Source organism: Aquila chrysaetos, chromosome 5 (assembly GCF_900496995.4).
Source record: "Aquila chrysaetos chrysaetos chromosome 5, bAquChr1.4, whole genome shotgun sequence".
In the NCBI taxonomy this organism is placed as follows: domain Eukaryota; kingdom Metazoa; phylum Chordata; class Aves; order Accipitriformes; family Accipitridae; genus Aquila; species Aquila chrysaetos.
Genome location: NC_044008.1, coordinates 53,617,017 through 53,641,054, shown reverse-complemented (window position 1 = coordinate 53,641,054; position 24,038 = coordinate 53,617,017). Strand labels below are relative to the sequence as shown.

Genomic DNA, 24,038 nt, shown 5'->3' with positions numbered 1-24,038 from the left:
GAACATTAGGGGACAGTATTGGCCAGGAGTCAGCCTGTTTCTTGCTCATCAGGCTCTCCCTTTATTTACAGGTTGTCTTCCCTTCTGTCTAAATGATAAAGCCCCACTTGCTCCTTACTTATCTAACTGGTGCACCAGACATCCATTTTTAATCTGGCCAAATCAATTATAAATATTCCAGCCTACAATTACCCTGGGAACTCCTGAAAATCTAATTAGTATGAGTCTTAGCAATGAATTACACCTTTCTCTTGGCTATTTGCAGCAGGAAGGAAAAAAAAATACAACCTACACTCAAAACAAGACCAAATATCTCTCAGCCATAGCAAACAGAATTCAAGACAGTGTTTAATTATGTTCATACTGTTCGTAAAAAGATGGGCCGTGGTGGGCTGAAAGCCAGGGCACCTGGCATTGCATTGGGCTTAGCACACTTTTTCTCAGGAGATGTTCTAAGATGCAAAAGTCCTTGGCAAAGGGTCTTTGGAAAGGGAAATCTCATGGGAGCCTACAAAGTTCATATCATTATTGTTTACTGTGTAGCAGCAAAGGAGGCGAATGCAATTGTTCTTTAAGCTGGAGCCATCTTGCATCAGCATATAGCTGATCCCCTCCCTTGGCAAGGTCAGGGACTAAATAGAGCCTTGTCTGGCTTTTCTCAGGCAGGAGGGGAAGCTAGGCTGCTGTCTGGGCTGCTCCTGGATTGCAGAGATGAAATTAGAAAGTCATTACAAAGTGTGCACCACACCTTGTAGCAAGTGAATCAAGACACAAAGGGCAGACTAAAGCCCTTCTTCATTGGCATCTCGTTGCTGTAGTGTACTTCTTACAGGTGTAATTACCTGAAAGCGTCATAGTTGTTTCATTTATGTCCTAAAATACTACTTTATGAAGCTATTAAAGGCAGAATTGTACTCTGGGATAACTGCAAATGCGGCTGTTTAAGATTCATTTTAGATTCATTACAAGACTTCAGAAGCAGTGTTCCTGTAAAATACTTTTAATAAAACATATGGATTCCTCAAAAGCAAAACTGTGCAAGACCACACACCCTTTTAGATTAGGTGATGTAGGCGGAATTTTAATGTCAAATAAAAGAAGGGCAAGTCAATCCCTATTCACTGCACAGAGGGCAGCCTATCTTTAAAAGCTGCAGGACACTTTACTTATCAGCACATATATAACTGTTCATACAATTGGTAAAACTTTATTGGAAAAGAATGAGAGATTCCCCTTCTGCGCAGGTGTTAACTGTGGTCAGGGAGCTTGCTGGGGTCTCCAATCCCTGCTTGAGTGGAGAAAAAGTGCACTCTTCTTTCAGGTGAATGCTGTAATTGCTGAGAACTTGGCCTGTTTAGGTCAGACTGAAATCTTTTTTCTGTTTTCTCTTCTCACAAGAAAATGTCTGATACCTTGAAAATTTTCAAGAAAGCCATTTCCTGTCTTATTTAGTCTATGAACTGTATCAGAGACGTGCTTGGCTCATTATACACAGCCACATCCCTGCTTTGGGCAGCTTCCAAAGGATTGGGACATATCATGATGGAGAGAAGGTTTCAGGAAAGGAGAAAATAGGGTTACAGACAGGGTGATTATGCAGCTAGTGGGATGTTATTTTTCACTACAGAGAGAAGATGAAGGCATGTTTTCTTGTCTGTTGATACATTCTTCACAGGGAGTCATTAGTATGTCCATGACCAGCAGTGGTCCCCAGACTTAGCTTTTTCCTCCTTTTAGTGTGAAGCATTTAACCACTCACTTCCAGTTTTGCTCTGGCAAGACTGCAGCAAATTTCACAAGAGTGAGAGGAGCAATATGAAAAAAACATAAATGCCCCATTTCCTTCTCTAACGCACTGCAACTGCGAGGCCTGTCAAGCGAAGGTCAAGCAGCAGCCCTGAACAATAGTCACAGATTCCCTAAGAGGGACAGTTGTCAGTGCTTGTTCTTTCCAGCAGAAAAAATAAAACACGTTTTATTTTGAGCCAGTCAGTAGAATATACAGAGAGTGAGTCACCTGCCACACAAGCAAAAGGTGAGTGAAAATGTCGAGAAATTACTTAGGAAATCTCTAGTTTTAGTCTGTGCCCTGGAAGTGTATGCACAAGTGAAGGAGAATTATGTATGGAAGAGAGATCACCAGTCATCCCCATGTACAGCATGTAGCTATAGTTTATCAACCTCAACTATAGACTGTCTTTTCTTATGTGCATTTCAGCAGGACAGCTGACTTGCAAGGTTTCGGTCCAGCTGTGACCTAAAAAGGTAGGCTGACTTAGAACGAGGGGTTTGCAGGAAGCACTTGAAAGAAGTGTTTTCCAGTCATACCAGAAAGGTCCAGTTATGCTGACGTGTAAGGAGGAGCTGGGCTCCCTTCTGCTTCTCCTCATGTTAAGTCAGCAAAAAACCAGAATTATTTTACAGGGTACCAAAGCTTGCTTGTTTTCCAAACCCAAGCAAACAAACACACACACCCACATAGAAAAGGAGAACTAATTAAGATCAAGTCATATCTCAATAAATATGCAAATTAAAAATCAAAACAAAGAAATTCTATTTATCACATCATAAAGTTGCAAATTGCTGTTGTGGCTCCCATCGGCTGGAATAGATGAGGGCTACGAGGCCGTAGGTTTTGAATTAGTAGATCAACCGACATGCATACATGTTTTATTGTGATAGCTGGGGGACTGTTGGCTGTAGATATATTACCAGCCTTCCCTCCCCCTCTTCTGTACTGCGTTCACGTTCAGTGGTATTCATAGACTATATTTGTCTTGGAGTTCTCTAATGTAATGTCATTGGTTTTCCTCATTGTTTACCTTCTGTAAGACAACATCATTATTCTTTGGTAAATCTGTTTCATGTCCCCTTGAGGTTTTTTCTTTTTGGTTTTTTTTTGAGGGGGGAGAATTCTTTTGCAGCTTTTAAAAATTAGATAAAAAAAAATAAACAAAAAAAGAAAAATACCAAGAACCTGCCCCTAACAGAAAAACCCTTTCTTTTCTCTGTTGGAAAAGAAAGCAAGCCACACCCTCTGCAATGGCATGCAATAGTCTAGATGTTGGCATTTCTGCTCGTTACCATGTTTCACCATTTGAATTCTTTCCTAAAGGACCTGATCTTTACGATGTGGAGAAGCAGCATGTAATGACTTTGGCAGCTTCGTTAGTGGGACTAGCTGGCTCCCCCACATGCCACATGCTGCCACCTCTCCTCTTTCAGAAGAACCTCTAACCTGCTCATTTGAACTGTCCCATTTGTACTGCTTTGCTATGTGTTTTAAATCTTCCCACAGCAGAAAGCAAATTACTTGGATGGAAAATTCCATATAGTAGAGATGTAGCTGGTTTGTAGAGTTTGGTAGTGTGAAAGGGAGCCTTTCAACTTTTAAGTCACCAGTGTGATTACAGCCTGTGCTGGCAGCGAGAGGAAGTTGGTACCATCTATTTGCTGTTTGGTAGTTCATTATGTGATTGTGGCGGTGGCATTGATCCAGCGGGTATCAGTCTAAATTGGAGAAACCACTACTAAGGTCAGTGCTAATTGGCTTGCTCATTCGCTCTCACAGCGAAGGAGCAAAGGGCAGAATAAACTAGGAAGAAAGACTTCTTTCCTGACCTCTAAACATGGTAGAGGCACATCCTCACTTGTGGGGAATCTCTCCCTGCAGTATATCTGCCCAAGTATCGAGTTGTCAGGGTCTTCGTGTTTTGTGTACTATGTATGTAGGCGACGAGGAAGAGCTTTTGAAGTCCATTACAAAGGTTTTATGCATAAACACTTGCTTCCTAAAGACTGTCCCTTCAGTCTTCAATGTAAGGAAATGGCAGTTTTGTATGTTTTTCTCTTTCATTCTCTGTTTGTTGTCTTCTAGATTTCCCTTCCATAGTCAAGTATAATTTGTTAGGAGTAATTTTCCCTTTTTTGTCAGAAATCCAGTCCCAAAATCATTTAAGTTATCAAAAAATTCAGGAGGTCCTCTGTTATTGCGCTTCGCAGCTTGAAGTAATAATAGGGACTTTTTAAAAAAATTGTTATCCTGTCCCAGGCCCCAAACTGAATCTTTCCATCTGTAAAATATCAGTGAGTTGGGTGGCTCTGTCCCAATAGCATTAGCAGTTCCTCCCAAACATACAAGTGTAATATTGAAAGTAGGTACGCTTTGATTCTTTTTGATTGCAAAGCCACAAAAGCAGAGCTTATAAATGAAAAATCTAGTTCCCCTGAGTTTAGTCAGCTTTGAACATTATCACAGGTACTTGGTATTGTGGTAATTCATGCCATGACTGCATACGAAAAAAAAAGAAATCAAACCTACTGGTCAGACTCAGCAGAGACCACTGCTTGTTGCTGTTTCTGCTGGGAGGATTGTCCTGGTTTGTTTGTTTTGTTTCATGTCACATACTCAATTTCAGTATGAATTCTTCCTGACCCAGATTTCTGAGCAGGCTGAAGCAGAGCCAGAAACTGTAAAAGTGCATAATTATTCTTTTATTTATTTTTAAGCTGTACAGCTCTATTAAGCTTTCAGAGAATCCTTTATACACAGCCTTTGAAGTAAACTAAGCCAGAGATCAGCCAGAGAAGGAGAAGTGGGTTGACACTGCTTGTTTCTGCTTGCAGAGTAGTCTGTATACAGTTAAGATCTGGAGTCTCAAAGCTAGGAAAATCTTACACCTTTTTTGGAGTGCAGAAGAGAGAAGGAATCAATACATCCAAAAGCAATACTTTACACCTTTGGTATGTTCTGAAACCTCAGATGCTGGCACTGCTGTGAAACAGCTGAGAGCTGGAAGATTATTCTGGTTACTGACATGTAAATGAGCAGACCACACATTAAAGCTGTGTATGTTCCATCTGCCAAGCCATTCATTCTTCCCAACTTGGGACAAATTAGAAACTCTGGCCCAGAGGTGGAAGATTATTATTCCTTTCCCAGTCCTCCAAAGCAATACATTCCCCTGCTTTGAGTCTGATTGAAAACATTGACCTGGAGGTGAAAAACACAGTATCTGTCCCCCTGATTCATCCAGACTCTGACCCAGGCAGCATTGAAACCACAGGCTTCTTTCTGGTCTCAAAAAATTACCCAGCTGCCCTCCTGGGCTAAGGGCCAAATGGGAACTAGGCAGCTAGGTAGGAGAAATACCCTATCCCCCAGAGCCATTTGTCCAGTAGTTACAATTCTGCCATAAATATTGCATCAGGCTAACCTAGCACAGTATGTATTTAAAGTGAACGTGTAAAGGAAGTCTATGACCATTCCTGTAAGCAAATGGCAGGAGGCTAAAGTGGTGTAACTTACCCTTCCGAGAGCCTGACGACATAGCTGACATCCGTTTACAGAGTGTCTCCTCAGCCATTCAGACTTGCCTCTGAATCTGGCCCTTCCTCGGGAAGTCATGCTGTCAAAGCCTTTTCATGCTCCTTCCAAAACACAACCACCCCTGGTATTTCTGCCCTCTTTGGAGCCGGTGTGCTTGACGACCCAAGAGCCTCCATTTTTTGTTTGCACTGCCTCTTGTTAGCAGTGCTCTGAGCTTGCACAGAACAGGAGGAAAGGGTGCCAAACACTTCAACCACCTGGATTAATTAGGTCTTACACTAAATGTGGAACTACAGTGGGGTGGATGATGATTAAACCAGCAACCTTCTGGAAACTGAATACCTCCTCCTCTACTTTATTTCAGCTTCTATAACCTTGTAAGTGCCTCAAGGTGTTGTCTGTATATAAAGCACTCTGTTTCTGTATAAGCGATAGCAATAATAGAGATAACAATAATAACGCATTTCTCCTGTGAGATAGGTAAGTATCACTCTTCATTTTACAGCTGGTGAAACAGACATAAAGACATACAGGATCTTGCTTAGTGCCATCTCATGCCTTACTAGCAGAGCCAGGATTGAACCCAGGAAACGCATTTCCCTGTTACTTGCTTTTACTCCTAGGGAACACCCTCCTTGATGACGTCCAGTCTTTCTTGTGATTTTTCTGCAGAAGCTGCAGCAACAGCAGCCTGGAGACTGATGATGAACCTCCTTGTGTGGAAGAAATCGATTATAGTACTGACAGTTACTCTGATGGCGAAGAGGACTTCTCAGAGTTAGACCAAGAGATCCAGGAGTGCCTATCGTGCGTGGAAGGAGAGACAGAAGATGAGGGAGCAACCATGGGACAGACATGCAGTTCCAAGGCTCTCAGGGGGCTCTACACTTCCAGCCAACCAACATCCAACAGTACGGCTCTCCCTCTGTGTTCAACAGCACTCGGGGTGTACAGTGGGTTCGAGAGCAGCCCTTTGTGAACAAGGCTTTGACTTGCAGAGCAGTAAACAAATGGCTTACTGCTCACGTTTGCCTGTTTGCCAGCTTCAGCATCCTTCCCAAGAACTCCAGTTCTGAATAGAAAATTGACTGTATGTTTGTGTAATTTGTATACATATATATATTGAGAATGACTCCTTACACTTTCTACACAAGGCAGAGTGAGGGGCTGCTGGCCCAGATGGTACTATGCAAGAACATCATCCGTTCCTAAACATAATCCCCAGTTTCACAGCTGCCTTTAGTATGTGGTTTCATACAGATTGACCTGAGGAATGGTATTCTGAGACCAAGGAACCAGAGATGATCCTCCTTTTCCTGGTTTAGGCTCTTACTATGGGAAGCAGCCTTTGCCTGGAAGAGTGACACTTACTGATGCCTTTGGCCGGAGCTCTCTGCTGCCATTCATTTCTCTTGAGCTGTAGAGCATGTATCTGATTTCTGTTTGATCAGAATTTTTACAGTGTGTTCAACAGGTTGGGTCAGGCTGTGCATGCTTCTGAGCTGGTCATATCTCAGCAACAGTGTGGGAAATCCAATGTGCCATAGTAAGGAAAGCACTAGTGACAATACAGAGTGGTCCTCTGGAAACCTGGGCTAAATTCACCTCTTTGCTGTGCTGGAATGAACTAGTCCAGCATAATCTCAATTGAGTCACTTCATGCTTGAACTGATGGGCCCAAGTGTAGAATTTGTTTCACAGATGCTGTGAAATTATATTTTCTCTATGAGACATCCTTCCAGCTAAGAGAGTACAGATACAACAGTTCATCCTGGGGAACTACAGCTACTGTTTAAAGCTATTGGGGGTAGAGGGTTTTGGGGCATTTTAAGGAGAAAAACATGTTCTCTTGAGGTAGCCAGGGGTCCCCCAATATTCTGTCAATAATTAGTGATGGTGGCAATATCCAACAGTGAATTTAGCCCAAGCGTCAGCCTAGTGACTGATTATTCTCTGTTAGTTTTATTATGATACCACTCAGGAAACCCAGTTCATGGAACAGGACCCCACTGAGCCAGACAGAAATATAGTAGAAGACATTACTGGTAGGTTATATATAGGACATTTCTACCAGTGACTCCCATAAGGGAGTCAGAACAGCTTGTCAGTTGATCCCCAAATGAAAAAAAATAATTGGATTTCTCCTAATATTGCTTGGAAACACAGATCCCGGTTCCTGAGAATCCAACACAGACTGAGAACCCACATGTGTGCCCAACATCCCTAAAACATGAAGGCCACATCACTGCATCTCACACCTCATGTAGCCTGAACTTCTCATGTGTCTTAGACCCTGCTGCTGCAAATGGAGAATGGCCTTGAACCCAAATGGAGTTAATTGCACAATGCAAGAGGCTCCCAACTCTGTCACTGCTTTATGCGTCTCAAGGAGAAGGATGAATGTATAGTGTGTTGTAGCATTACGGCCTACAAGGCCTCCATTACCAGTGATTATTATTGTTAATATTGATGCGTGACTAAAAACACCATCTCATCCTCTCATCTTTATGCTGTTTGTGGAGAGAATTCCTGGTGCAGAATGAGGTTTTCTCTGATGCATTTCTGAACACCTTTCCCCAGACTACCTAGATGTATTTTCCAGCAGGAGCTTGCTCTTTGGAGAAATAACTTCTCTCTGTCCTGCTGGGTTTTCAGTATCCAGGTGTTTTAAAGTCTTCACTAGAACATAAGAGTTCTCTGTGTCTCTAGCTCTAGCTTTATGATGCTGCTCAAAAGACAGGCAGCTTGGGTCCTTAGAAGCTGAGCTTCTTAGACTGAACTAATTCATTAGGTATGGTGTGTGTCTCTGTACAGATGTCCTGTTCTGCTTGCTTTAGTGTGCAGCTTGTTGCACACTATACTGAATTTTCATAAAAGGTTGGCTCACAGGAGTGGACACAAAAGAGATAAAATAGGTGTTCCCATTATAGTAGTTTATATAGCATTGCTTCAAAGCTTATTAATAAAAAATTATATATGTGCATAGTTAACTTCAAAATCCAACATTCATATACATGACAAAAAACTCACACTGTGCTAGGTCCAGATTCAGCATACACAGGTCACACTGTAAGATCTTCAGCATTCACCACATCCTCAGGACAGAGGGCAAAAAATACCATTGTACATATATGTGTCTGTAGGTGTGCATGTATACATCCGGAGCTGCTTTTCTCTCCCACGCTCCATTCTGCACCAATGCCCTGGCACAACAATAACTGAACGATGCTTACTGAGGCTTGACAATGGTACACCTCATTGCGAAGGAAAAAAAAATCTTCTTAAATCAACATTTTTCTTAATGAGACACCAATATTTTGGCTATAAATACTGTAGGCCAGTCTCAGCCTTCTAGCTGTTTCAATCTGAATTTCTTAAGCTAGGGAGAATTCAGTTCAGTGGCAAAACTCTGTCCTACTTGTGATTCGTTGAATTAATAGCCTGTGGGAGAGTTGTCCTAATATAATAAAAGCGGAGATGTAGCTTCCATGCATGCTTGGAGCCAAATGTATATGCGCAGTACCACTGTTTCATAGATCCCTGTGCTAGGAGCTGCAGGAGGTAGAGAAATGGCAAAGGCCTTTAGGGTGTTTTCAGTGTCTGGGATCCAAGCGCACCAGCCGAGCTGTGAGCAAAGTGTCCATGCACATCAACTACACCTGCATAAATGCTGCTGTGCAATATGAAAAGCCTGGGCAAGTCTTCTCCCTGGCACCTTCCCATGTTTGTGCTTGTGTCAGCAAGCGTGAGGATGCTGCGGAAGGCAATGGCCAGGCGAACCCCCCAGCCCAAGGGTGCTCAGCCTGCTGCTGAGAAGGTGGGAGCAGAGGAAGTACAGCAAGAGAGGGTTGGGTGACCAACCAGTCTGGAATGGCACCTGGAAACCTCCAGCAGAAGGAGTTTTGTGGGCTGGCTCATTTCTTCCAGGAACTTCTACAGGGAGCGGACGCTCTTCTTCTTTTGACAGACCTCTAGAGGTCAGGAGAGGGCCTCCATTGTGCACTGCTCTCTCCATGCCATTAAAATTCTCCCTGAGTCATGGTAATTAAGCAGAACTAGGCTCAGCACAGAGGAACGGAAGTGCATTGACTTTAATAAAACAGAGTGTAAAACAACTTTAGATTAACTCCAGCCTTGTTTATTCTTGCACACTTGTAATTCTGGTTTGGTATTTCCCCAGTGAATGGAGCCGTTGTCCCCTGCGCTGAGGCACGTCACCTCACTTCAGCCTGCTAAGTGCTGAGCAGTGAGGCCAGTGCCTTTTCTTGCCGTCGGTAGCTAATCCCAAAGAATTTGGAAACAGCCGATGGAGAAGGGGAGGGAGGAGAGGGAAGTTGCCCTGCTCCCCACCGTTGCCATTCCTCAAGAGTCAGCAAGGCTGTCAGGTTGAGACACAAGCCAAATCTTTCCATAATGGCCAGAAGAGACGGTGTCCTAGAGGCACTCGCGTAGTCCCCACTGCTAAAGCAGTTTTGGGCTCCTGCCAGGCACATTAACTTTTTTTACTGATGCCTTTTGTCTCACTGACTCTCTTAGCGCTGTGAATAGCTCCGCTCCCCTTCCTCCCCCGCCATGGTTTACATGACATGGGTAGAAGATGCAGCGTTGAGCAGCGCTCACACTGCACCCTCTGTCTCAGCCTCTTGCTGGCTCTCAGGCCTGCCTGGCCACAATAGCCCTTTCCTATCGGAGACGATCCTAAGGATGCCTTGCCAGTGTCTAGTGAAATACATGTGTGTGTAAACCTCTGGGCTAAAAATAAATAATTAAACAATAAAAATAAAAAGAATCAAGTCAGCAAACTAAAGGAAGAACAAAATCTAATTAGTTTTATCTGCTGTTTGTTATGAGGCTGTCAGAGTGCTCTATCCCCTGGTTTTACAGCACTCTGGAAAATAACAGTGATAATAATAATAATAAACAACTGTGCACTGGGTTGTTTTTGAAGCAAGCAGGAAGCAGATTAGGGAGGGGAAAAGACAGCAGCCCCTCTCCTCTACTGCTTCTCTCCTGCCAAAAAGCAGAGATGCAGGTGATAGCGCTATCTCCTGTCTTATCTGTCCTTGGACAAGATCCACTGCCCCTGTCCATCATTTAGAGACACAAAGCATGAGTGGGCGACTGTTTGGCAGCCAATTCAGGACACTCAGATTGTATTTCTTGCTCTGCCACAGATCTCTTATGTGGTCTTGACCAAGTTGTTCATCCTCAGCTCCCAGCCTCCGTTCTGATGTGAGGTAGAAACAAGGCTTTGATTCCTCATAGCAAATACAGTAAGGTGTGAGTGAAAGTAGGTGTATGTTTTGGGGGGAAGGAGGGGAAGAAAGGCTCAAGGAGGGGATGTAAAACTACCCAGGTGTTTGCTCTATACTGATTTCAGCTGGCACCAGTTGAGAAGGCAGCTGGAACTATTATGTGCATCAGTGCAGTGTTGGTTGCCATCACTGCGTTCCACTTCAATGAGGTGTGGTGATGGTTCATTACGCCATTCCTCTTTAAGCTGTGCGGGATAATTTTAAAAGTCTTTCCTTGCAGGTTGTTATCAGCCTAACCTGTCCCGTGGCCTGGTCCTCACAGTGTGGAAATTGTTACACCTGTTTTAGGGAGAGCAGGATTTAACCCTGTGTTTGAAAACTCTTGTACGGTTTTCCAGGCAGAGGGCTGGACACAAGGCTCAAACTGGAGATAATATGCAAAAGCTTGGAGAACTAAAAACTCTGTACTTGTAATTGCACTGGGAAAAGATGAAGGAGAAGACTAAAGAAAGAAGAAATAAATCCGAGGAGAGGAAGGAGAGGACTCAGTGCAGGGAGAGGGATGAAGAGAGCAGACGGGAATAGGAGTAGGGGGCACCTGGGGGAGACACAGGCAGAGAAATGGGAGAATTGTTCCTATTTGTGCATCCTCTTCCGTCCCCAGATAATGTGTCAGTATTAGCGCTACCAAGAAACAACCCTCTCTACTGTAGAATAAATCTGCCACTGTATTCCCCACTCCATAAACGGCAGCCAAGTCTGTATCCTCAGCGCTGCATTGTGTGTTCAGCACTGTGTTTTGTGAGTGCTTTTCATGATGGTTAAGCCTGTATCATTTCTGGCCTTAGGTTTCCTCTCCAGGGACTCACATCCTCAGACAGGTTCTGGAAGATCCATGGCATATTATTGTTGGTGCAGCAGTTTGTGGCTACTTTCCTCATCTTCTCTTTGCTCTGCTTCTTTTATTTCACTTCTAAAAAGTGGACGGGAGAGAAATGAAGGAGGTGAACAGGAGGGAGTGAGAGACAAAGGAGAAGGCAGAAAGAAGCGCCCTGCTATCAGGCTAGCAAGATCTCCAGCAAGATGGTGAGGCAGCTATTTTGGCATCAGGGGCTTTTTTAGCCTTTGATTAAGCTGCTTGTAGCTCATGAAGGCACAAGCAAGAGGGGAAGACAAATCTACCACTAAAAACAATCATCCATTGGATGCCCTGGCAATAACTCCAGTCCCAGTAAACTACCATAGCCTTTGGCTAACTGAGCTCTGGGCACCGAGGGCTGGCTTCCCACCAGCTGATGTAATTGCAATCACAGCCCTGTTTCTTGCCCCCTTGCTCCTAAATGCCTGACTGAAGGCTTTTCCTGAATGGTTTCCAGTGTATGCTCTGGCAGCTCATGCACAGATCTGCAAGGGTTTCCTGCCTTTGCCTCAGCATTTCCATAAAAAGTTATTTAGCTTTTCTGTGCTTATTTCCCCATCTATGAAGTGGGGTTATTATTTATTTTCTGTGAAAGGGGTCACAATGAGGCTTAAATCACTCGTACATACAACACAATTTGATATCCTTAGAGAAGGCAAACAGGAGGGATTAATTGCTGCCTCCATCATATATCTGCCATCACTGAAATAAAAATACTGCCCATCACTGTGATCATTGCTAACTCCTTTCCAGGGGCAGTTGTGTTTCCTTTGGTCTCCGTGGAAGGTGGAACGGGTGGGCCAGGCAAATCCTCGAGGTGAAAGCGTGGACAGTGTCAACAAAAAGGCTTTGGATTTTTTGACAGCACAGTGGTCTTCCAAGAACCAGGCAGCGTGCTGGTTAGTGAGTTGGGAAAATGGGAAATTTAACAGAGGTGAAAATGAGACACTTGGGAGAACAATGGAGCAGTCTGGTAAACATCTGAAATGTGTCTGCCCGAGTACTAGGATTATAAGGGCTAAACAGGAAGAATATAAAGCCTTAGTACATATACCAAGCTATGAGCTAATCAGCTTCGCAGACACATGGAAAAGAGAAAGTAGGAACAGCAGAAGAAGGATTAATTGGCTGTGAAACATCAGGGAATTGGTAGGTTGGGTCAAGGAAAGAGGAATACAGGCCAGCAAGCACTGACTTAGAGATTAGAGCAGAGGTGTAATGACAAGTTTTCCTAAGGCAGGGAGAAGAATAGTAGAAAAGTGAAACACTAAAGGTGCGCGAGGACCTCATTAACGCCTTGAAATGAGAAATTAATTGTTTAAGAAAGTTGAAGCAGCAGCAGATGACTAGGAATGAGAACAGAATGATACCAAAGCATGTGTGGATGAAGTCAGAAAGGTCTTGGCACAGAATGAGCTAGAGGTGGCTAGGAACACACAAGGGAAGGAAAAGAAACCCTTTAAGTGCGCTAGAAGGAATGAAAGTGTGCACTGTGTACCACAGAAGGAGAGCACATGCAGAGGGTTGGGATCGTCATTGCCTTTTAACTCTGCTTGTCACCAAAACAGTTGCTACTAGATATATATAACAGAAGTCATACTGATTTGGGGATGGGAATAGGCCAAAACAAAGAGGTGTAAATTAAAGAATCCTTACATTGAGTAAGGGAATTCAAACTGTTGGACCTGAGGGAATTCCCCTGCAGGTTGTGCAACGAAGGCAGTCTGTGAACAGTTAGAAATGGACTTCAAGAAATTCTCCTATATTGAGAAGGTTCTGAAGGCTGTAGATGGACAAATATGGTATTTGTTTGTGAAGATGGAAAAAAGGAAGAGCTAGGAAATTTAAATCAGCCAGCTAAGCTGAGTGACTACAGAGAAATCTTGACAAATTATGAAACAAACAATTCATTAGCAGCTATAGGATAAGAAGGTGGTAAAAGACAATCAACATGGATTTGTCAAGCTGATCTAATTCCCTTCTTTTATTGGCTAATTGGCTTAGACGATAAGGCAGAAGTAACATGTCTTTGCTTTAGGAAAGCTTTCAATGCTTTCTGACATTACATTTTCATAAGGAACTAAAGAAATATCGTTTATATGAAATCACTGTAAGGTAGGTGCACACTAGCTGAGAAATTACTCACAAAGGCCAGGTTTCATCCCCACAAATGTTAGCCTTCTAGAAGTTAGGCATCTAGTCTAAATTATTCTGTACAGAGTAAATGTAGAGAGAGACACCTCCAGAGGGTCTGCATCCTCTCCTAAGATATGTGGAAAGGATCTTTTGCTGAGATATTTCCTTGCCTCATTAACTTTGAGTGAAGCTAAACAAACAGCTCAGAGAGGACACCTAGCTTTAAACCCACCACAAGAAGGTATCCCACAGTCACACTTGCAAGGCATTGTTTTGCTTAAGTAACTGGGACAATACCATGGAAAATCCATTTATTTTTTCAGAAAATCGAAAATCTTTTTGTTGAAACTCAGTTCCCTGTTCACACACCTCTATTTATGTCAACACACCTGCCAGCCTCACCTTCAGCCTCTCCTGTGTAGGGATCTGCTTCAGAGCTCCCCCCATCCAGCTCTGTAACCCCATCCTTTGCTCTGCCAGTCTCACTCCTCCAGAGCTGAACACGGTAAAAACTGGTGATCTTTGGGGCTAGATCCCACATGAAACCAGGATCAGAGCACACACTCTCACTGGCGGCTGCTGCCCAGGTAGGTGCCAAGAGCCCTGGAGCAGGGAGCGCACACTGAAACCACTATGCCAGATGGCCTGACTGCTCTCAGTTGTAAGAGCTGCTTTGTTCTTTTTAGCTTTACTGATGCGGAGAGAACATTTTGAACTGTCTAAGCCTTATAACCTTGTATCGTTGGCACATGAACGGCAGCAGCACGCTGTTGAACATAATAACAAGAGGGAAAGAGCTGTGGAATTAAATAAGAATTTAAATCTTAGGGTTCACAGCTCAGAGCAAGAGGCTTTAGCTATGTTATTTCCAGGAATTGGTTGAGTCATGTTTGAGAATAATGGGTAAGATTAATTCCTTCATGACTATGGCTGAATAAATTATTTGCCAATAATTTTATCTGTGATTTGACCAGTTCTAGCTGCTTTATCTAATGTGTATGATGCCAGAACATTAGCCATATTCTGGATGTGTGTGCCGGGCATGAAGCTCCAGTCCTTGGCAGCTAGCAGTGAATTTATTCCCCAAAGACTATTTTCAACGAGATTTACCCCAGAGCAACCAAATGCAGGATTTGATCTGTCATATTCAGTATGATTCATTTTTCACCTTATCAAGTAGTAAGAGAGGAGATAGAAAGAGAGAGGGAAAGTTATTTCACTCTTCACAACATACCCTTGTCTTCAAAGTCTGAGCGGTAAGTGGCGGCCCACCGAGGGACACAACAAATGTTGCTTGGCAACTCCACGCCATTGACGGGAAGCGCTCGGCAGGCTGAGCATCGCAGAGGGACCGAGACAGAGAGTGAGACAGTGGCACACCAGGATGCTTGCTCCTGTCTAGGCCTGTTAGAAATGACACCGCTCATGCCCCAGGAATTTCTGTAGATGCCGGCCAATAAAGTCTTTTCTGTTAGGTGGAAGAGTAATTGTAGGTCATAAATGGTGAAATGTCCCCTGCCCGCTCCCCAGGAACAAAGGGGGCTTTGATCTATTAATATCCTGAAGGTCACTGAATTCTTCCCAGTGTAGGTTAGCTGTGAGCAAATTTTAAATGGCTCAGAGGCAATGCTGTTTGGTTAAAAACCTACAGGGATCCAGAAAAAGCCTATTGTCCTTTGCTACACAAAGCTACCTTGCCACCTTGTTGGAAGTATCAAGCCTTGTGGTAGTGGTGTTGTAGCCCTGATAGTCTGAGGATGCCAGAGAAACCAAGTTTGCAACAAGAGACCAGTTGTTAAAACTGGCAAGCAGAGTTTTCAGGCACAGTATTCCTTCATCAAGTTTTGTCTCTGTTGAAAGATTGTAAGTTAAATGAAACAGGATTGACCTCACAGAGCAAATCCCATGCAGCTTGTAGGCTAGCACACCTTGCCAAATGCCTCGATATTTTCAGCAGCTAGCAACTCCAGAACACACTCCTCTTTGTCTGCCTACACAGAGAGCAGTATTAGGATTATCAGGCCCAATGCTGGCATGAGGATGATGAGATACTTAGCAAGCTTCATAGGGAGTTTAGCAGAAATGGGATTTAGGGTGCAAAAGAATATTCTGTTTGAAGCTGGATATTCTGCTTCCCTCAGTATAATTCTGGGGACAATAAAGTGCTCATTCTTCTCTGACTTCCTGCAGTATTAGACTGGCCCTTTCTTCTCAGTAAGCCCTAAAATTTTGGAGCAAGAAGGGATTTTTGCACAGAGCTGGCTTTTCATAACTACCTACAACGGCAGCAATCCAAGAGTTTTGTTTATGGAAGGTGCCCATACTGTAGTAATGCTGCAGGTGTTAGCAAAAATCACTACATGACTTTGAAAGTCCTGAACAACCTGTGTAGACAATACATGCGAAATATCCCCTGTTGTTCTGCATTAGAGTTTTTGAGTGGCATACTGTCTTGGATGTTTTTAAGTAAAAAAGTCCAACAGCTTCCAATGTGTATTAAAAAATGGTTTTCTTCTTTTTCAAGCTGTTTTCTGCATCTTACCACCTGCAGGAATGTCGCTCTTTTTGGAAGGGCTACTTAAACACTTTTTTCTCCGGGTTATGGCTCTTCTACCCAAACGTGACATCTCCTCATTGCCTTGCTCCCTAAACACAGGCCTTGGTAGGTTAAGAAGTTGAATCCAGGTGCGACTGCTTCTGGCCTTCATTTTTTTGTGCCATTATGGAAATTTTGCAGAATCACAAGCTATTGCTGCTTGTGGCTGCATGTGGCACTGCCTTTAAAAAAACCATGAAAAATTTCAGCTTCTGACTCCAACTAAACACACCATCTTTTGTCTTTCTTTTATGTAAATAAGAGTGTTTCATAAATTATTCTCCTATCTTTCTCTGTGGGTTGTTTTTTTTAAATTGAGGCTTTGCCTTTGTAAACCCTTTTTTCACTGTCTCTTCTCTTGCACTAACTGAAACGATTACATGTTGTTTCCTGAGGACAGTTTCTTCATCCTGTGACACACTCAGCCTTATTCTGATCTTTCTCGCTCAGGTTTTGTGCTGCTCAAATTCATCTCCCTTTTTCCATTTCCCCCCTTCCTTCACAAGGATGTGCTGAGGAACAAAGACCCCAACACCCATATCCCAGCAAAAGCCTTAGTTTGGTCTTCACCCAACCTTCTTGTGAAGACCACTTGCCCCACTGGCTGCAGGTTGGCGTTTGGTCCTGCCTTAGCAGTGGAGGCAGGGACTTCTTCACTGCATGGAGGGGAGGGATTAGAGACAAGCATCTTAGGCTTTTGAGGAGCTGTCACTTACCCTCTCTCTCTCTCTCTCTCTCTCTCTCTCTCTCTGTCTGACATCTCCACTTGAATCTACCCAGGTAGGTGCCACTCTTTGCCCCAGTGCCCTGTGATTGCCTACCTGCTGCCTTCTGGTGCTGATTCAGCTGGCTTTAGGTTCCAAGTTAACATCCTACATGCAGTATTCCTACAGAGACCAGCCAGAGGGAGCTGGGATTTAGATTTCACTCATGTTTCTAGTTCCTTTGGTTTCCTGTAGCTTTCAGTCTTCTCCCCCAGAGGCATTTTTCCTGAAGCACCCGCTCACTCTTGCTTTCCTTTCACTGATGTTCACAGGCAGTGCAGAAAGCAGGTGGCCAAGGAAACCCTTGCTTCTGTTTGCCAGCCAGCCATGCCGACACCTCTGGGGGTAGGGGGCCAGAACAAGGCCTGCTCCTGCATGGCAGAGTTATAATACCTTTTAAAAAGATAATTGTCTTTGATTAAAATGTAAGGGTCCCATCTTCTTCTTGTTGTTGTCATTAATGTAGGCTGCAGGCTATGGGCCTTTGAAGTGTTTCCTTTTGGCTCGTCTCCCTGTTCTTTCTTTCCTTTCTCCTCATTTTTCCTTCCCCCCCCATTTTTAATTCTCTCAATTATCTGCCCTTTCCAGCTCAGAGTGAGATTTGTTAATTTTCACATGCTTGCAAAAACCTGGCTGGCAGACTCCAGCTACCTGGCAGCCTTTAAATGGGCAGCCAGTCACAGGAGCAAGCAAACAGGCAGCACATCTCATCAGCTGCCTTGACCCCCACTTGGCTGCTCCAGAGGGGAAGAGGAGGGAATTGTACAGTTACTCACCTCACCAGAATGACTCGTCCCCTCTGCAGAAACACCACTCAACAAGGCATGAATGAATACACTGCTGTGTTTAATTAAGGATATCCAGAACTATTTTATTTCTGATCTCAGGCCATTATAGGCTGATGGACTCCTCTACATCACCTAACCTTGAGGGTAGTATTTTGTTTCCCAGCCTATGAGTGGAATAACCGGACACCAGGCTGAACCTTAATGGCCCCTCAGGTATTTCCATCTGTATTACCATGACAGCTGATTGCTAGCTTGGGTTAGTCCAGAAAGGAAATAGTAAGCTTTGACACTTAGTTCTCTCTCCTCTGCTCAGAGCTGTGGTCTGGGCAATGGAAATGACTGGGATGTTCATCTCTTGGTTGCAGAGGGCTTCCCAAAGTTTGAGCAAAGGTGTAAAATGGCTGAGTGGCTTAAGCGAGGTGATGGTACAAATCAGTTGGAGACCTAGGGGAAAACTCAACTCTCCTGGATCAAAGACCAGGGCCCACTGGAAAGTATTGAGCACTTTCCTGTAGGCTATTCTTTGTAGATGTCGTGCAGAGGCCAGAAATTTGATTACATCCATGGAACCACCTGCCTTGACCTTTGTCGTCCTTAATCTCTAGTTTCTTCTCCCATAAAAGCACACGTGAATGCCTATAAGCAGCTTCTCTTTACCTCTGTCATGAAAGGCTGCCTGCATGAGGTTTCTGTCTGGTCTTTAAGGAGGAAGATATTGCTGCAAATACAGACAACCTCTTAGCTAGGGTGCTTGGCTCAGTTACAGGTATAAATCTGACTTGAGCACTGCACTGCTGGGCCAGCTAAACTGCTCAGGGAGGGAAAACCACACCAAATAAAAATAAAATTGAGGATTAAAACTAAGGATTAATAGCAACTTCACTAATGTTTTGGATTTCAGAGTTCTTTAGATATCTCCTGCCCCCAAGTGTCAAGGAATATTTCCCCTTGATCTGCATTGACCTAAGATACTAGATTGTCTAAATATTGCACGTTGCTGGAGTCATGCTTCAGCGTGGCCATGTAGAGACAGTGGAGTGTTAAAATCACTTATTCCTGCCTTATCCAGGGACTCTCTGTATAACACTGCCGTTCTCTTCCACTCTTCCCTTCCCCTTTTCCTCTCAAGCATAGGCATGATCTTCTTTTGCAGGCAGATGCTTTCTCCTAAGCATAGTTTCAAAAGTCTCCCCTTTTTGTTCTTCAAGCAGAAGTTCCTCTCACTTTTTTTTTTTTTCCATAGAAAAAGCCTACTAATTGGGGGAACTGATTTTAAAGTGATTGAAATGAATCCTCCAGCCTTAGATCTTCTTGTGCCTCCAGCAAGAACACATCAGAGAACTCCAAAAGTGCCCAGTGATGCATCTCTAGACTCCCTTTTGTAGCATGTTTGTCTTAGAACTGAAAGGTGAGCTCCCCCATGTACAAATCTGCGTGGCAATGCTTTAATTGCTGCTGCGCAGTCACAGCAGAGAAGCTCATACAGATTCCTGCTAATGGAAATGTTGGAGCCCAGCTGGGTCTGGTTTCTGGGACACAGATATCAGCAGAGAAAAGCGTGGGACAATGAGACAGTGGCAGCTCACCGAGTCCAGAAGGGGACTTGATGCACACAAAGGTCTCTGCTGTGTCGGGCAGAGCAACTCCAACTTCAGCCATATTGTTAAATTATTGTGGTTGAATAAATCACCATGTGCCATGGAGCAAAGATTACTGATAGCAACCATTACCCCCAGGTCGTGTCAAATGTGAGACAGGACGGGTGAAGCTGGCTGAAACCTCTTCTGCTAACGTCTAGTAACTTCTATAGCTATGGTAATTTGATCGTGTGTCCCTAGCTTCAAAGTGACACAGAGCAGATGAGACATGAACTGTATGTATCTGACTGGATGCATTTTAACCCAGATGGGCTCCTGCTCAAACCTATGGGCCATCACTGAGCTGGGTGCTGCGCTTCCCAGCAGCCCCTGGGGTGAACGGTGCGAGCAATGATGTTAAAAATCTGTCCAGCCTCAGCGAAGCCCTTTGGGACTCCTGGATTTTTCTTCATCGGACCTCTATCTTTTTCTTCCAGAAATGAGATGATGATGAACGTGACACTTTGGTTGCCATAGGAACACAGCGTGAGGTTTGTGTTAGCCGTGCTCCTTCCTGCAAGCCAACGCTGCGGGCTCTAGAGATGGGTGTGAGCAGCACTGATGGCATCTGTCCAGGTCTTGCCCACGTGTTCTCCCAGGGTGTCTGGGTCTGGGAGTGGGGGCGGTCAGCCCCATTTATGTTACGAGAGGAAGATCTGAAGGGACAAGTTACTGTAAAGTAGGAAGATGTGTCTGACAGTTTGGAGGGAATTTGGTAAGTCCTGGTTGAAACTCTTGCTGCAAAATCTTGCTGAAGTTCATAAGGGGGGGTCCGCAGGGACTCAGAGACCAATAGACACCCCCCCCCCCCCCCCATAGGGAATAGCTGAAAGTTTTTAGTGTATAGGAAAAAAATGGAGCCCTGAGTTCCCCTTGTAACTCTGCTACTGGGGCTGCTCTAGCATCACAGGGAGAGTGTCAAGGACCACAGCATTTCTACCACACCCCTTCTTCCTCCAGGTTTTTATATATTCCTTACCTCCCCATCCCTTTAGACATGTTCATGTTCAATTGCTGACATCCATGCTCTCCCCTCTCCTGTCCACCCTTAGGGCTTTCCTGAGTTTCAGCTTGGAAATAATCAGGAAGCACTTTCATGCTGTTATAAAGCCATTTGGAGCTTTCAGAAAGACAATTTGGGAGGGACTCCTCATTGTCACTGCTATTTTTCTCCTTTCACAGATCTCCCTTTAAATCCTCACCTAATATAATTTTATCAGGGGAAGAAATATATTTGTAAAGATTTTATAGAAGTAGGTTTTATTGAAGCAAAGGGAGGGAGTGACTGCAATCCTGTTCGGGAGACAGGTGAAAGCCGTTGTCAGTCTCTCTCACTAATGTGATGATTTGAATGGGTATCAGAAAGGGTGGGAGCTCCCCAGGAGGAGATAAAAGGACGCCCAGTTAAGGACAGCTGATGCTGGAGGGAAGAAAGGGGGTGGTGGAGATGGAGGCTGTGGCATAGGCAATACAGATACTTTTAGGGACTACGAGAAAGAGTGAAAAATACCACCCAGGGAATCTAGCCAGGTGGTTATAAACTATGATAAAATAGGATTTAGAGGAACAGCTTGCAGCATGGTAAGTGTTAGTCTCTAAGACCTGTCAGAAGTTTGGTAGAGAGTAGCAAGAACAGCAGAAATAGATTAGGGATGTGAAGCTTGTTGCTAGAAAAGAAAATTTCTTTTCCGTTTGTCATAAATCTTTGCCTGTTCACCACTTTAGCTGCTTCCTGCATTCCCTAAGCAGGCTTAGTGTTCATATATGGCCAGAGGGTTTCAATTTGAGTTCCAAATAATAATAATAAATTCCATGAAGTGATTCCATGTGGAGAGTGGAGATAATAGTGCCTTATGTTTACACAGTAGGGTCCATGAGACTTTGGGTCAGGCAAACAAGAGTGGTTTCTCACCTGCTGTTGAAATGCAGCTTGCTCTGTGGTGACACACTGCACCTGCTCTACAGTAACTGCACCAGGAGTATGGAGGGGGGAAAACTTCTCTGGCTGAAGCTGTTGAGTGAAGGCTAGGTTAAGAAAGGAAATGTAATTCTCCACACTGGATTTAGCCAGGATGCTGAAGTTAAACACCTGGTTACTTAATAAAAAGAGCTGCAACAGCACTATACTCTGTACAGCCATGCTAGGATACTGGCATCTGTGTTGTTTCATGAAGATGAGCCTGGCTCTTCCACTACGACTGCATTGCCACGAGTCCCAAGACTTTGCCTGAAAGCGACTCAGCTGAGTCTTGAACGGTAGCTGCTGCTTTTCCTGAGGAGTCAAAAACCAGCCTGCCTCTACAGTGGACTAGATGACTATTTTACCCAGTGCCACACTCGGACCAAGGTATGTCATTATGTTTCATCCAGTGTAAGGAGAGCAGGAGCTGCGTAATAGCTCCGCTGAGATCTCTGATCTTTTCTGTTAGCAGGAGGATCATGTGTTTAGGAAGAGCGTATCTGTTATCACCTCTTTCCCTGTGTTTGACTTGGGATGTCTCATGGTTGTTTCCACATGTAAAGGTCATCACAGCTGCTCTGTTCTAGGGCTGGTTTGTAAATGAGGAGCACTGGGACTTGGTTCTTAGAGATGATAAGAATCTATTTGTTGGGCAGCCAACTCTACTGGGGTGGGAGGACCTTGTGATGGCTCTCCAGTGTAATTTCTGGTGGGAGTTGTGTTATTAAGAGCATCTTTTACTTAGAGGTTTTGGCTTACTGGAAACAAAGGCTGGCTTTGGATTTGCCTGCAATACTGTAAGTCCTGGAAAACCTCCCCTCTGCCTCTACCACCTCTGTCCCTTTCTGTCTGTGCTTTACTGAACTGAAACAGGGGTAGTCCCTGTACTGAGGCTTTTAGTGCTGCTGTTCCAAGGATGAAGGGCCATGCTTAGCAATGTGTTATTTTTCTGCAGGGACAGAAGGAAGTGTGCCTTTTCCCTCATGGTATTATTGTCTAGTTGGGCTTATCCACCACACAAACTTCTGTGACTTTTGACTGCCCCATTTGCACCCCTATTTCCAACCTAGTGGGTTGTTAGAGGAATATACAATCATCAGCTTGAAATCTCACTTTGGTCAAACATCTTCTTTCTTTTTCCTTCCTTGTACAAAAGCACAATGTTAATAGAATTAGTTCTACCAAGCAGGTGAGCATCACACAGTTTACAGAGAGTTCCCTGTCACACGCATGGGACTTTATCCTGCAGTCCTCTGCTAGGGACATGGAGTACTCTGAAAACACAAGCTGAGGCTGTGGCTTCCCACCAAACTTTGAATCAAATCCAGTTTAAAGAGAAGGACCTTGACATGCTTCCTGTATCCAGACTTCTGGGAATTCCTTTTGCCTGGCTTACACAAGATTGCACAGGGGAGAGGTTTAACACTGGAGATGCATCTCTTGAGGAAGGGCTTAAAGCATTTTATTGCATTACCTTGGACCCCTGCCACCTTCTCAGGCAAAACAGCTGAATGCTGTGGACAGGGGGCTGAGTGACACAGTTCTGGGAAGACAAAAATAGAGGTCTGCCCCTCATGTATTGGCAGGAGGAGGTACTGTTCATCTGTGCCTCTAAAGCAATTGAGCTCCATGTCCTGGCTGGAATCCAGCTGAACTAGGTCTAGGATATAACCTTCAATTGCATGCCCTTGGAGGCGATCTCTTGACTGCCTTGTCTTTTCACTTGTTCACAGATGGGTGTTCCGATGTGGAGCAGGAGAGGGCTTGAAATGATGTACTGGGGGGATGTCTGTGCTGGTGGCTGAGGTCCTCCATGTCTGAAAATGGAAGGAAAGTGGGATTTTTTTTGTTTTCCTGAATGAGGAGTAGGCTACGTCTAGTTCCTGACTTTTCAAGGTGCTAAGGGGAGCACTGGTGTGCTTTGCATCAGAAACTAAGTTGGGCGATGAATCACTTTCTCCCCTGTCTTTCATCCTGGTTAAGCTGGAGGATAGTTAACCTGGGTTAAGATGGAGGAATACAATGCTTTTGTCTTCCCTCTTGATCTTTCAGGCTTTCTACCACCATCTTTTTGAATGCTTAACAGACCCAAAGCTTTCTGCTTCCCAGGGACCATCTGGCTGGAGTATATCTGGTTAGATAAAGTCCTGTAGCTCTACCAAGTTCAGGGTCGTTAAATTATTCCAAACAAACCTTCCTCCTGTGATTTCAATTGGATACAACAACTACCTTCACTTCCTGTCTGAAGCTCTCTAATTGACAGGGGTGGTGGGACACCTGTTGTCCACTGAGGCTCCTGTTGGTCTCCCAGCATCAAGGCACAACTCTTTCCCTTAGTTCTGCATGCATCAAAGCACTCACGCAGCCCTCCCATATGTCTCGTATACTGAGTTTTCTACCTCTGAGAAAACCTCTGCATCCCCAGTGCGGGGGATGTGGATATGTATCGCTTTTATGGGGACTTTTGTTCATCTAGCCTTCAGTTGAATTTTTGCTTTGTGAGGTTTTTTGGTTTTGTTTTTTTTTTCCTTCTCTGATTCCATCCCTTTACTCCTAATCCCACCACCTGGTATGGCTCACACTGCAGAATCTCTCTGCCTCCTCAGCGTATACGCCCTTCAAATATTTGTAGACATTTATCACTTCCCCCCCTG

At 44.2% G+C, this 24,038-nt stretch overlaps 1 protein-coding gene across 2 annotated transcripts in view; it reads left to right on the top strand.

Annotated features, from left to right (window-relative positions):
• The window catches only part of AGBL1 (AGBL carboxypeptidase 1), a 304,599-nt gene extending 288,153 nt beyond the window's left edge, over window positions 1-16,446 (top strand). For both annotated transcript variants that reach the window (XM_030015924.2, XM_030015923.2), the window contains exon 23: window positions 6,002-16,446. In XM_030015924.2, coding sequence (XP_029871784.1) covers window positions 6,002-6,308 — 307 coding nt within the window. In that variant the 3' untranslated portion in view covers window positions 6,309-16,446. The remainder of the gene's footprint in view (window positions 1-6,001) is intronic.
• The last annotated feature ends 7,592 nt before the right edge of the window (window positions 16,447-24,038 follow it).